Source organism: Neovison vison, chromosome 1 (genome assembly GCF_020171115.1).
Source record: "Neovison vison isolate M4711 chromosome 1, ASM_NN_V1, whole genome shotgun sequence".
Lineage (NCBI taxonomy): Eukaryota > Metazoa > Chordata > Mammalia > Carnivora > Mustelidae > Neogale > Neogale vison.
Genome location: NC_058091.1, coordinates 114,405,775 through 114,420,630, shown reverse-complemented (window position 1 = coordinate 114,420,630; position 14,856 = coordinate 114,405,775). Strand labels below are relative to the sequence as shown.

Genomic DNA, 14,856 nt, shown 5'->3' with positions numbered 1-14,856 from the left:
AGCTTCACACAGTCCACTTGCCTCTGCCGGTCCGTCTGGCTACAGTGACCCTGAGCGTACAATTCTCTACTGCTGTGGATCACAGGACAGAACCAGAAAGCAACTCAGGAAGGAGCTTGCTGGGGAGAAGATGGGTCTGCCGACTGGGACAGAAATCCATCCAGATTCAAGGAGTGTAAGCAACTCTCAAGCTCTCCATGCATTATTAGCATGAATTCAGAGAGGCAGGGATGCTCGCCACCCCTTCACCTCTGCATAATGTCCTCAAATAATGTTAGGGATTTCTTTTTCTTGCACGATGGCATTTGATGCTGAGTTGTTCTTGATTTCACCTGATATAAAAGATAACATTCAGGAGAGTCAGTGGTGTGGAGTGAGCAAGAGAGTGAGTCCTTTCTGGCATCTGCTTTCCCAGGGGTGATGCTCCCTCACTTTGGGTCTGGGGTTTGCATTCTTTGGGAAGGCTATTCTGCTGCATTCTTCCAGAAGCAGAGCTTCCCAGGTATGTCTACGGTGCTGCCATCTCATGGCATTGATCTCCCTTGATGAGTGTGCAAGTGAGTCGAAGTTGGAAGGCCTGTCACTCTTACAGCCTCTTTCCTGTTCTTCATTATCCAGTAACGTCCTGCGGGTTCACTGTGATCTATAATCCCAGAGGAAGCCAGGTCTGCAGGATTTTCATTGAATCCAGCCGGTAATGGTGTTTGTCAAACTGCCATTTACAGCTCGGAAAATTTCCCTCTAATCTACTTTGCAGAAGCATGATTGTTTCTCATCTTAACTGTGGCCCCTGATGTTTGCCTGCGTGGGAAAGGGGACCCATCCCATCCCTTCCAGCTTTTGCCTTTGTGCAGCCCCAACCCAATGTTCAATACAGGAGTGCGGTTCATAGTAACCATAATATTTGGGACTTTCATGAGAAATAGATGAGAGAGGCCTGTTCTCTCATATGCATCTATCTTAAAGTGGGAATTTAAAAACATGACATATGAACCTATTTTTATTTCATCTCCTAATTTCACCATTTATTCTCTGTAAACCCATGGTTTCAAGGCTTTTAATTTCTTCTGGACTCAGTCACAGGTTGTAGCTGAGAATATTCTTTAGGAAATGTTTCTAGGGCATGACGATGTCTTATTCATATTTGAGGCTCCTGTCCCTGGCACTGAGGCTGGAACGAAGGAAACATTTAATGTATATTTGAGTTAAAACTGCGGTGAATTCAGGGACTGTGTCTGGAGAAATTAGGAGAGGGGATAGTTGGGATCCAGGGCAATATCTGGAAATCTACGGAGAGCAGATCGCATCTGGAATGAGGCAGGAGGCAGTTCAGATCTATGTAGCACGCGAGGGGCAGAATCTCTCAGTTCTGAGAAAAGCCCTCCCCAGACTTTCTGTGAGGCACTGACCAATTATTTGGAATTTACAGTTTTGACAGAACCTTTAAACCATATTGCTCCTGTTCACTTCCTCTCCTCAGTTCACACTGCCTCTGTTTGGTTTAGGGTTCCATCGTGTTTCCTATGAATAACTCCAGTTGCTTCCTAAGTGGCTCCAAACGCATGACTCCCCTATTCCAGCCCTTTCTAAGGTCACGTACTGCATCTTGTTTTAATGTTGGTGCCATATCCACGATCCTGTGAAATTTAAATATTAATGTCCAATTAAACAATTGGCCCCGTTCTCTCCTAAAATGCTTATTGATAATTTGCACCAGGTACCATGATATTAAGTGATACTGAACTGGCTTTGGATCCCTTTTCTTTTTCTTTATTTCTTTCTTTCTTTTTTTTTTTTTTTTTAAGATTTTATTTATTTACCTGAGATAGAGTCAGCAAGAGGTACAAGCAGGGGGAGGAGCAGGTTCCCCGATGAGTGGGGCGCCAGAGGCTCAGTGATCCCAGGCTCTGAGATCATGACCTGAGCCGAAGGCAGACACTTGATGGAGCCACTCATGTGTCCTTGGGTACTTTCTCTTTTGAAGAAATTATTATATATATATAAAATTATATATATAATTATTATAAATTATATATAATTTATATATATATATACTTCCTCTTTCGAAGAAAGAGTCCCACCAGTGGCTCATTTCCCTCACCAGTGCCTTATTTTCCCTCACTCACCCCCAGTTTAGTGTCCTTCAGCTGGTAGGTGCGTTCCTGCCCAGGGCTCTTATCCTTGAAGCTCCACCTGCCTGGAATGTTCTTTCCCCAAATCTCTGCATGGCTTGTTGCTTCACTTCATTGAAGTCTCTGCTACAATGTTACCCTCTCCAGTGGACTTCTCTAAACACTCTTATCTATTCCTCTTTTCTGCTTTACTTTTATTTTTAACACTTAATATTGATTTGCCAAATTGTTTACTGTCTATCTTCCCCATGAAAATGTGAGTTCCATGAGGAGAGAGATTTTGCCTGTTGTGTTCATGTCTGTCTCCTCAGGGCCCAATAGAATGTCTTGCTCGTATTGACTGCTGCATAATTATTGTTAAATAAATGAATGAGGGAGGAGATACAATGTCACGTAGCTTATACCAAGGGAAATTCAAGGGAAGAAACAGCTTATTCGACCTAGCTTTGACCCATGTTTTAAATGGTAGACATTATTTAAGCCTGGAAGGGCAGTAAGGGTAGCGCATTCTTCTTTCTACTGCCAATCATCCTGGACTCTGTTATTTTCCAGCAACCCTCTGATGTTTATTTTATCACCTTATTTCTCTCTTTCCCTTCTCAATTGAATAGACTTTCATGGAGCTCAGAAGGACATAGGGGATCAGCATCAGCATGAACCTGACGGAGAGTGATTCATTCAGAGTGCTAAAGATGTCTGCTGCACTTCTCCAAAATGCGCAGGGGCAGCTCTCTGATAGACCTGTCCACTGGTCAGACACCAGAGTGCATCTCATCAGAAATGTGTAAAATTCTTCCCTTCCTGATTATAGATACAGACATGGTCTTTTTTCAGGCACAATTTTATTATCTTTAACTCAAGCAAGTTTTTCCCCTGATATGTGAAACACTTTTCACAGGATAACTTACTATATTATTATCCCTCAGTTAAGATTCAGTGTAGGTGTTCAACTACTCCTGCTTTTTCTTTTCAGTCATCAGCAGATTGATGAGGATTGTTAGTCTCCATGAATCATTTTAAAGTTTATTTGCATTTTCCTTGATGAAAGACAAGCAAAGGAAAATAATTGCAGTTTTCAATGTTCATTGGGGTATTCTGAGAGCTTTCTGCAGTAAATTACAGGGACGCGATAAACATAGAGAAGCATCACTCATCCTCCTATCTGATTGCTTAATACCTCATACTCTGTCACTTCCATTACAAACACAAGATTTAATATCCTCAAATGGATTCTTATCCTTATACTCTGCTATTCTCTCTTATAATGTTTAATGCCAGAACCTTAAATGTAAAGACTTAATGTAATCTTCTACATTGAACCCATCTAATTTTATGCATAAACCTTCCTACTTTTCGGGGACTGGCCTATGTGTTTGTGGCTGGTCCCCCCCGCCCCCTCCACTGACCCCTTTACTAATACTGGCAGGTGGAAAATGGCCACATCTCTAATTCCTCAATACCATTTGAAATAAGGGATGCTCATATAGCGATGAAAAAAAAAAAAAAAACCCTCCATGTGCCCATATTAGAAAAAGAAAACAAACATGTAACACAGATGAATTATGTAGTTATTAGCTTTTCAAGGGGACTGTTCACTTTGCAAAAGGATTCACTACAGATTTTCTTTAAATAGTTAGCTCCACTAGTTATTTAAGATATAATTAGATCCGTCTAAATTGGATTCGTACACATTTCAGGAACTGATTCATTGTGCAAAGAAACAGCAAACCCATGTTTGCTTCGCTACATGCAGCAAAACCAGCAAAACTAGCAAATATGCATATGCTCTGTTTAGAAGGTGCCAAACACCCAGATGTTTGGGAAAACCTGAATATTTGACCATTTGTTTGAGTATTCAACCAGATGCTTAGCACAATCCATTTGTGGTTTGGAGTCTGTTCTAACACAGCAGGCAGGTAGAGAAGCAAATACAGGGGGACATTCTCTATCTTGCTAAAGTGATAATGGCATTCCTTTTATTGCTTGTTGGTGGGCAATTTTAGATATTACCACCTCTAAGGAAAACGGGGCATATAACATATGTCATTTCCATTAAGTGGAAAGAGATCACCTATTTTCAATGGGTTGAACAATCTACATTTAAAGCCCTAAAAATGAATACTTTAAAATTAATGGAGAAGGCCAGCTTATTCAATGGAGAGGGAATGCATTCTAAACAGCACTGTTCTTAAGAAGGTGGGACATGAAATGCTAAAACATACAACCTCAGGTTAACGAAGTCAAAACAAACCAAAACAAAACATTCCATAATTTAACCTGGAAATAAAAGAGTTTCCTTTAATGTTGGTCCCCTGAGCAATGGAAGCCTAGACTAGAAGACACAACTTTATGCTTGACTATTTACCCCAAAGATCAGGCTTTTGATTGTTTATAAAATAGTATTTAGAATTTTTTTTTAAAAGATTTTATTTGTTTATTTGACAGACAGAGATCACAAGTAGACAGAGAGGCAGAGAGAGAGAGAGGGAAGCAGGCTCCCTGCTGAGCAGAGAGCCCGATGCGGGACTCGATCCCAGGACCCTGAGATCATGACCTGAGCCGAAGCCAGCGGCTTAACCCACTGAGCCACCCAGGCGCCCAGTATTTAGAATTTTTAAAAATTAATTATTTTTATTAACATATAATGTATTATTTGCCCCAGGGGTATAGGTCTGTGAATTGTCAGGCTTACACACCTTATAGCACTCACCATTTCACATGTGTTTAGAATTTTTGATATTTGGGATGTCTGGGTGGCTCAGTTGGTTAGGAGTCAGCCTTTGGCTCAGGTCATGTTCTCAGGCTCCTGGGATCGAGTCTCACATCTGGCTCCCTGCTCAGCGGGGATCCTGCTTCTGCCTCTGCCTGCAGCTCCTCCTGCTTATACTCTGTCTCTCTCTCTCTCTCTCAAATAAATAAAATCTTAAGAAAAAAAAGAATTCTTTTAAAAACTTTTTTTTAATTTTTATTTTTTTAAGATTTTTTATTTATTTGACAGAGATCACAAGTAGGCAGAGAGGCAGGCAGAGAGAGAGATAGAGAGGGAAGCAGGCTTCCTGCTGAGCAGAGAGGCCAATGCGGGGCTTGATTCCAGGACCCTGGGATCATGACCTGAGCCGAAGGCAGAGGCTTTAACCCATTGAGCCATCCAGGCGCCCCCAGAAAAGAATTCTTGATACAAAGAACTTAGTGGTTCTAACAGATGGTCCCAACTGATAAACCCACTTGTGGTAACTTACATAAGAGTACACTTTCTATAAAAGAAAGAAACTCACTTATTCTAAGTAAAAGGACTGTAGGCATCACTAGGCATATATGGAGCCCAAAAGAAGCCTCGGACCTTTGTGACTGCTTTTCTGAGCAATGGCATACGCACTTTGGTAGGACTCATTACTTTGACTAACGGACAGGAGAATGTGGGTTGATGGATGCTGTGAAGACAGCCCAGGCTTTCCATCAACCAAGCCAAGGCTGGAATCTTATTGTGGTCTCATACCCAGTGCACGATCTTGCACAACTTAATTAGTCATTTGGTAAATGAGAGGACTAATGCTTTAACTGAACATTTCTCATGGTTTGTTTTTGTCTTAATAAGAAATTAATGAATCTGATAAATGAAGGGTACTTAAATAATGCTAGCGCCCTTTCAGTTTTGAAGAATTTACAAAACATAGGAAATTAACACCAGCTTTTAATTGTCCTCGGTATTTGGGTACATGGCTTCGTATTCTATTCTGGAGTTCATACATTTTATCCCCAGAGTGAGGACAGAGCAAGCAGTTCTTTCAGGCCTGGTTATCCCTGCCCAGCGCTCCGCCCAGCAGATGCAGACACTGGGAGAAGTACTTAGAAAGCCATGAGCGTTTTCATCAGATGCATTTACCAAAGAACTACAACAATAAGAATCTGTTCATTAGTCACCAAAAATAAGTGGTTATTATGAACACATGCCTCTCGCTGAATGTGTGCCATTGAGTCACTTTTAGTTAGTTGAACATGTTTGTATAGAGAGCTGCCATAAAAAAAAAAAAAGCTGCCATAATTAGCAGTGTTTGTGGTGAGAAAATTCTAGCAAAGATACTTGTTTTCTATTAGAAAAGTGTGATATTTTCTCAAATGTAGCATTTGCAAATATTCCACTGTTCACTGTTCTTATTAGGCTCCATTAAATATGGAAGAACCAGTGATTATAATATTTGCCAACTTTCCCTGTTCTGAGCACTTGAACTTAGCTAATCCTCACATCAACTTTATTAAGTAGGTTGTACTATTCTCCACTTTGAACAGATGAGAAAACGAAGACAGAGGAGTGATTTCCCAAAGGCACACATATAAAAAGTGGTAGAAGCAGAATTTGAACTCATCGGACGGAGTTCTAGAATCTAGATCTCATTCTCAAGCCTGTGCTCCACTGTTTCTGTGAAGGAACAAGGCAGGCTGCTGTATAGTATGAAGCCCCAGTTCACATAACTGAGAAGAATAAAAGAGCAAATTCCCACAGAATTTGTGTGTGTCTGATGAAGGAGCAGAAAGCAAGGTGAAGGCAGCCTGAGCACAAAGCAGAAGCTGACGCCTCCCAACCACCCCCTCCCCTACTCCCAGATGGGATATATGTGACATTCCTCAGAAGGGAATATATAAACAGTTAAATGTCCTCATAACCTGCGGGCCCATTGACAGATACTTGAAGCAGGCAGAGTTATGTTCCTCTAGGAAGCTCTCAACTATCTTCATGTTAATGCCTAGCTAGAAAGAAAAACAACTTTAACTTGCCAATGGCAAGGCCTCTGGTATCCTGGGAGTCTTCTTTAGCATATGAAAATCCTTTTGAAATCTCCATTTTCCTTACCTCCCCCAACGCCCAAGTATATAATCAGCCACCCCTCAACTCCAACTCCGGGGAGGGGGGTGGGTGGGGGGGTGGGGGATGGGGTTGGGCAGCAGCTCTTTTTGCCCATGGGTCCTGTACCCATGCTTTAATAAAATCACCATTTTGCATCAAAGATGTCTCAAGAATTCTTTCTTGGTCATCAGCTCTGAACTTCACCCCACCGAACCTCACCTATATTCCAAAACCCCATCAATTTAGCTTATAACCAAGGCCAGTAAGTTACAAGTATGTAAGTAGCCCTAAGAGCGCGATGCTAGCGGAGAATGACAAGGACTCTTTCTTGGAGGTGAGGAAGGAGAGCTGAAGACTCCACGGGAACTCCAGGAGGTAAGCAAGACCAGCTGATCTGCTGGTCCCCTCAAGGAGCCAGGTGAAAAGTATGAGTGTCACAGAGGGACCTGCAAAGTTTGTCCAGGAGCAAGTCTGCCTGTTGTGTGCTCCTGTCAGAAGTGTGGGTGCCTGTTATTTGCATAGAAATGGAATTACAATTAGAATATAGGAACAGCTTTTTAAAAAAATTTTTTTTAAATTTTTTTATTTTTTAAAGACTTTATTTATTTATTGGACAGAGAGATCACAAGTAGGCGGAGAGGCAGGCAGAGGGAGAGGAGGAAGCAGGCAGAGAGAGACTGAGCAGAGAGACTGATGTGGGGCTCGATCCCAGCACCCTGGGATCAGGGCCTGAGCTGAAGGCAGAGGCTTAACCCACTGAGCCACCCAGGTGCCCCATAGGAATAGCTTTTAAAATGTGAAGAAAAAACCCACATGGGACAGAGCTATGGAAAACTATACAGTCGTGATGTATCATTTATATACAGTTCCTCCAAATTTAATTCTCTGGTGGTTTTATTTGTGGCCAAAGTGTACAAAAGTGATATAATTATAAATTTTTGCAAACATTTTAAAAGCCATTCATATTACCACTTGGATGGCAATTCTTTAGATATGCTTCATAAAATGTTCACTAAAAACATTGCTACTCAGAATTGTGTTCTATGAATTTTGTTTGATTAGATATTCAGAAGATAAAAATCAGATTAACTGTCTCAAACACACACATTAAAAGAATAAATAAGATTTCCTAAACCATTAAGATAATTCTTGGCTTTTTCCAATATTCTACAGCTGACTGAACTTGTATGATACACTATATTTACTAATTGTGAAAAAGAGTTAAAATATGCATGCTTTTCCAATTTATTAATTACTAAGTAAGAAAATAAAAACAAAGCCTAGACTTAAATTTTTCTTTGTCTACATAAAGCATAATTCTTTTTTTTTTTTTTTTAAGATTTTATTTATTTGAGAGAGAGAGAGACAGAGTGAGAGAGCATGAGAGGGGAGGTCAGAGGAAGAAGCAGACTCCCCATGGAGCTGGGAGCCCAATGTGGGACTTGATCCCATGACTCCAGGATCATGACCTGAGCCGAAGGCAGTCGCTTAACCAACTGAGCCACCCAGGTGCCCCATATAAAGCACAATTTTTTAAAGCATTTGCCTGGCTAGCTCTGTCAGGAGAGCATGAGACTTTTAAATAAAATATACTTTTTGAAGAAACACTGATGAAGAGGAACATCAGGAAAATCTTAGACCGTAACACAGCCTGCATATTTCTAGGTAGGTTTTAAGAATATACATTGGTTTAAAACATACATCCTGACCGTTTATCCCCATAGCACAACAATAGCAGGATAAGCAAGCACTCTTCCTATGGAAGCATAGCCACCTTTCTGAGAATGTGTATCTGCAGTCATCACTGCATTGCTCAAAACAAAGGCCTTGTTTGCATAATGGCACTGGTTTCCACTTTGCTAAATCCAAAGGCATTCAAGACTGAGGGAGGAAAGAAGACACAAATGGCCAACAGGTACATGAAAGGTGCTGAACATCACTAATCATCAGCGAAATGCAAACCAAACCCACAATGAGATATCCCCTCAGACCTGTTAAATGGTTGTTATAAAAAAGGCAAGAGGGAACAAATGCTGGGGAGTGTGTGGAGAAAGGGAACCCTTGGGCACTGTGGATGGGGAAGCAAACTGGTGCAGCCACTATGGAAAACAGTATGGACGCTCCTCCAAAAATGAAAAATAGAACTACCATATGATCCAGCAATCTCACTTACGGGTATCCACCTGAAGGAAATAGAATCATTGTATATATACACACAATGGAATATTTTTCAGCCACGAAAAGAAGGAAATCTTGTCTTTTGTGACAACATGGACGGGCCTTGAAGGCCTTATGCTAAGTGAAATAAGTCAGAGAAAGACAAATATAGCATGGTCTCTCATGTAAAATCTAAAAAAATGAACAATCCTGAATTCATAGAACTCATAGAGTGGGGGGAGGGTAAGGATGAAGGTGGTCAAAGGGTACTAGCTTGCAGTTACAAGACAAATCAGGTCTGAGGATCTAACGTATAGCACCGTGACTATAGTTAGCCATAGTGAAGTGTACACTTGAAAATTACTAAGAGAATATGTCTTAAAAACCCTCAACACACACACAAAATGGTAACTATGTGAGGCAATCAATCATTCTGCATATATACATATACAAAATCATCAAATGATGTACCTTAAACTTGTACAATGTAATATGTCTATTATATCTCAATAGAGTTGGCAAACAAAGAAACAAAAACCCAACTGAGGGATATGTGACAACATCTACATTATCTACTCAAAAGCATCCTATTACTAAACTGTAATGAACTGTTTACACTCAGAAAGTTTTTAAAAATCAAGACGTGAATCAGCCTTGGGCTTTTTAATAACATATTTAGAAACTCATTAGTAATGTCTATTTAGACTATTTAGAAACTCATTAGCAATGGAGGAATTTATATTTTGGAGATTTGAAGGATATAAACCTAACATTTTGAATTCTTGACATGGTCATGAAAAATTCCTTTTTATGGGATTCTTAATGCTTGATTCATTCATAATAGATATCATTGGTCTTGCAGCAGATCCAGTTTTCTCATGTTTCCAAGTCTTACTAAAGTCCGATTTACTTTTTCAGTCTAAAATTCCTAGTTGTAATTCTGTGTATGAACCTAAAAGCCAGTTGTGCCTTAGACCTTGAGCTCAAGATCATTTGTCGTTACCAAAGGGGTACATGAGGCTAAGAGCCCACTTGCTACCCAAATGGAAACCTCATAAATGAAACAAATCCCCGGTGTACTTTTTGGTCTATTTCTACGCTGGTTTTCCAAGTAGTAACCTTAACATTAGCAATATACTGCTGAGCACAATTTATATGGAAACAAATTGGGATAGATTTTTCCAGGCTCAGAAATGGTTTCTCCCTGATGTAGGACAGAGACTTGATGAAGTCTTAGTAACTTAAAGCACAAACTAGCCATCTGAAAGCATAGGAAGGAAGAAGAGTTGCCCTCAGCTCATTATATGAGTTGAGATCTTTCAGTTTCACCTACAAGGTAAGAACAATTTTTTTTATATTAAATGCTTATTGCTGTACATAACCAAAATCTCTTTATTAGAGCACAGAAGCCAGCTTCCCCCAGACCCTTTCTCTATCTCCGTCTATAGTCCACCAGGCTTTACAGAAGTTAAGTTGCTCCAGTTTGTAGTTCATTCAGACAGTTCTGAGACTGTCAGGTCTGATATTTTTGCACTAAGAGAGTGGATCAAAATGGATGTAAATGAACCAAATTTTCAATCAGATGTGATTTGAGTATACAGTGATATAGTTTAGTTGTAATAGAAAGTAAAAGAGCTCAAAAGGCCTGGAATAATTCAGACTAAAATATCTTGGGGTATTTTTCCATTTTAAAATGAATTGAGCAATTCTGTGTGGCTGAGGATTGACAGCATAATGGAAACAGAGTTAACTGCAGAATTTCTTACCAGGTAGGTAACTGCATTAGCAGCAAAACTCATAATGTAGTCTGTTGGTTGAAAAGAGCATGAAGGAGCCTTCTGTTTTCTTATGAGGTGCTATATTCTCATACTTCTTGACTAATTACACCTACCTGCTGCCAAATTGCAGTTATTGGAAAATATTCTCTCTTCTGTAACTTCCAGCAATATTATGAGAGACCTCATGCACATTGATTCTTCTTATAATTTATTACCATAGATAAATATAAGTAAAACTGCTTCCAAGTCCTGTCTTCTATTTTTGATGTAACTATAACATAAGATATTGCTATGTAATGGTAAAACTGAATGGGGTGTATATATTCCTGAGGACAGACTAAATGTTAAAATGGTGGACCCATATTTCAATGATCTTTGAAAGCATCATACTTCACAGTAACTCTCTTCTAGATAGAACTTTTTGTGGGATAAAATGCATAGCAGAAATATTATAGACAGTTCTTTAACAAACTTTATGTACATTTTTGCTCATATGTGTCACTTACCAGAATCAAGAGGCAACTCGAGGCCAGTTTTGTGTGCTCAGGGATGGTGGAAAACACTGACAAAATCAAGCAACCAAAGACAAGGAGAAAACTGTAAAACAACAACAAAAAAGAGAAATCTGATAAGAACTTTGCCTTATCATGGCAGATTTCAATTCTTGTTTCTATAGTTTAGAGAACCAGAACCATTTGAGTTGGCATGGATTAAATCATAAAAGCCTTGGAAGCGACTAGCCATTTTGAATATTATATGGGGGCATCTGAGTAGCTCAGTCAGTTAATCATCCGATTCTTGATTTTAGCTCAGGTCTTGATCTCAGGATCACGAGATCAAGCACTACCTTGGGCTCTGTGCTGGGCATGGAGCCTGCTTAAGATTCTCTCTCTCCCTCTTCCTCTGCTTTAACTCCCCTCACTTCCTTCCCCATGCTGGGTATGGAGCCTGCTTAATATTCTCTCCCTCTCCCTTCCTCCCCCTCCCTCTCTTCCACTCTCTGTGTGAGTGAATACGATACATGGTGCACATGGAGTTCCTTTACAACTTCATCAATGGGAAGAATGTTGTGTGTGTGTTGCATACCATATTTAAATGTCTACATCTGAGAATGTGTGAACTTCCCATACATCTTTTCACAAGAGGGGAGAAAGGCCCCCAAGTGTGTTCTTGTTTCCCTACTCTGGGAGCACATGCCACAGCTGTCCTTTTTCCAAAAAGCAGAATTCACCTCACATCTGGCAGTGTTGGTGACCCATCAAATGTTCTAAGTGGCTGTTACCAAGCTACTGGCTCCTTTTCACAGTCTAATTTTGCTCATGGATACTTGTTTGTCATTCCTTTATAATATTAATAAGGACAGAAGAGGAAGGGGAGAAGGGAATGATTTCTTCGGCTCCTCATGTACTTTCCAGTTGTCTGCAAACTACAACAGAGATGACCCCTCAGCTCTGTCTATTCATACTCCAGTGCTAAGGAGCAGAAGGGAGGAATGGCATTTTCTACCAATCAATCTACAGACATATTTATTTCCCAAATTATGGTACTCTCAGGATCTGGGGCTGGTGAGCTGAGTTCCCAAGGAAAATACCGAATAAAAAGGAAAGGCTGTTTTTTAAGCTGAAGTTACTGATCCTGAAATGCAAGATTAACAAACAAACAAATGGGTACCTGGGTGGCTCAGTAGATTAAGCAACAGATTCTTGTTATCAGCTTGGGTCATGATCTCAAGACTTTAGGATTGTGGGATTGAGTCCCACATCAGGCTCCGTTCTCAGTGCAGTCTGCTTCTCCCTCTCCCTCTGCTCCTCCCCTAACCCCCGCTCGTATATTCTCTCTCTTTCAAATACATAAATAAAACCTTAAAAAAAAACCCCAAAACACCAAAACCTGAGCTCTAGGACACACTTTTTACTTTTATGTATCTCTGGGAAGCTCGTACAATAATCTTCTCTAAAATATCAGTTTCCACATTCTGCCTCTTTTGGCTTGCCCTGACATGTCTCCAGGTCTTTCTACTGCATTTGACTGGGAACTCCTAAGGACCTATAGCCAGGGATTGGTAAATTATGGCCTAGGGAAAAAACCTGGCCCCTAAAGGCTGATTTTGTATATAAAGTTTTATTGTCATGTAGCTACACCCATTTGCTTATGTATTGTCTATGGCTACTTTCATGCTACAGCTGCAGAGCTAAACTGTCGTGGCAGAGACAATATGGCACATAGACGAAAATATTTATTCACTGACCCTTTTAGAGGAGAAGTTTGTGACCCTTGAACAATAACATATATTTCTTATTTCTTTATATCTATTGAACACGGAAGCAAGTGGAAGTTCCTGATTGCTTAAGTCCTATATGCTGGTAATAATAACTAACATTCAGGGGAGGGGCAAGATGGTGGAGGAATAGGAGACCTAAATATCATCGGGTCCCAGGAGTTCAGCTAGATAGTTATCAGGCCATTCTGAACACCTACAAACTCAACAGGAGATTGAAGAGAAGAAGAGAAGAAATTCTATCAACAAAAAAGCAACCACTTTCTGGAAGGTAGGCCATATGGAGACGTGAATAGGGGGTGATATATGGGAAGATAGACTGCAGGGCGAGGGGCGGGCTCCCAGCAAGCAGTAGAGCAGCAGAGCACAAAATCAGAACTTTTAGAAGTCTGCTCCACTGAGGAATGTTACTCCACAGGCTAAGTGGGGACAGTATGGTCTCAGGACCTGCAGGGTCACAAAAAGACCAGGGGTGTCTGATTGTGGCAGAGCTCCCAGGTATGGGAGTGGGGAAGTCACTGCTGAGACAGAGCCAAAGAGTGGGCGTCCAGCTCGGGATTACCTTAAACTGTGATCCAAGGCAGAATCGGGCCACTGCTCTTCGAGCAAGGATCCCACTAGTGGCAGATCCGGGGAGACCCTTCCTTCCTTGACTGGGAGGAGTGGCACAGAAGCACGCTGCAAAAATCTGCTGGGTTTGGAGACTCCAAACGGGGCTGTGCACCAGACATAGAAATGCTGGGTCACAGGCTGGGTGAACACAGAGTTCAGCCAGAGACCAGGGAGCTGGGAGTGATTGAGTGCTTTTATCTGAGGGTGCACTGAGGCGTAGGGCCCCCAGCCCTTGGCTCCTGCAGAACCAGAGATTGGGAGGCCACCATCTTCATTCTCCTCCAAAGCTTTACAGAAAGCATTCAGGGAACAAAAGCTACTGAGAGCAAAGCTGAGCAGATTACTTAGCCTGGCCCCTGGCAAGGGTGGTGTAATTCTGCCTTGGGAAAACACATTTGAAAACCACTGCAATAGGCCTTTCCCCCAGAAGATCAACGAGAACAGCCATCCAAGACCAAGTTCACCAATCAATGAGAACTGTAAAACTTCAGAGCTATAAGAATATATCATATGGAATTCATGGCTTTTTACCCATGATTCTTTAGTCTTTCAAAGTTAAATTTTTTATATTTTATTTTTTCCTATTCTATTTTAAAATTTTCCTCTTCTGTTTTTTTTTTTTTAAAAGATTTTATTTATTTATTTGACAGAGAGAAATCACAAGTAGATGGAGAGGCAGGCAGAGAGAGAGAAGGAAGCAGGCTCCCTGCTGAGCAGAGAGCCCGATGCGGGACTCGATCCCAGGACCCTGAGATCATGACCTGAGCCGAAGGCAGCGGCTTAACCCACTGAGCCACCCAGGCGCCCCTCCTCTTCTGTTTTAATGTTTTTTAACTATTTTACCTCATCAATACCTTTTTAAAAATCTTTTAAAATTTTCATTGTTAGGGGCGCCTGGGTGGCTCACTGGGTTAAGCCTCTGCCTTCGGCTTAGGTCATGATCTCGGGGTTCTGGGATCAAGCTCCCCATGGGGCTCTCTGCTCAGCGGGAAGCCTGCTTCCCCCTCTCTCTGCCTGCCTCTCTGCCTGCTTGTGATTTCTGTCTGTCAAATAATA

At 41.0% G+C, this 14,856-nt stretch overlaps 1 protein-coding gene across 2 annotated transcripts in view; it reads right to left on the bottom strand.

Moving 5' to 3' along the window:
- The window catches only part of KCNQ5 (potassium voltage-gated channel subfamily Q member 5), a 532,023-nt gene that overhangs the window by 162,559 nt on the left and 354,608 nt on the right, over nucleotides 1-14,856 (bottom strand). For both annotated transcript variants that reach the window (XM_044254576.1, XM_044254585.1), the window contains exon 2: nucleotides 11,417-11,507. In XM_044254576.1, the coding sequence (XP_044110511.1) occupies nucleotides 11,417-11,507 (91 nt within the window). The remainder of the gene's footprint in view (nucleotides 1-11,416; nucleotides 11,508-14,856) is intronic.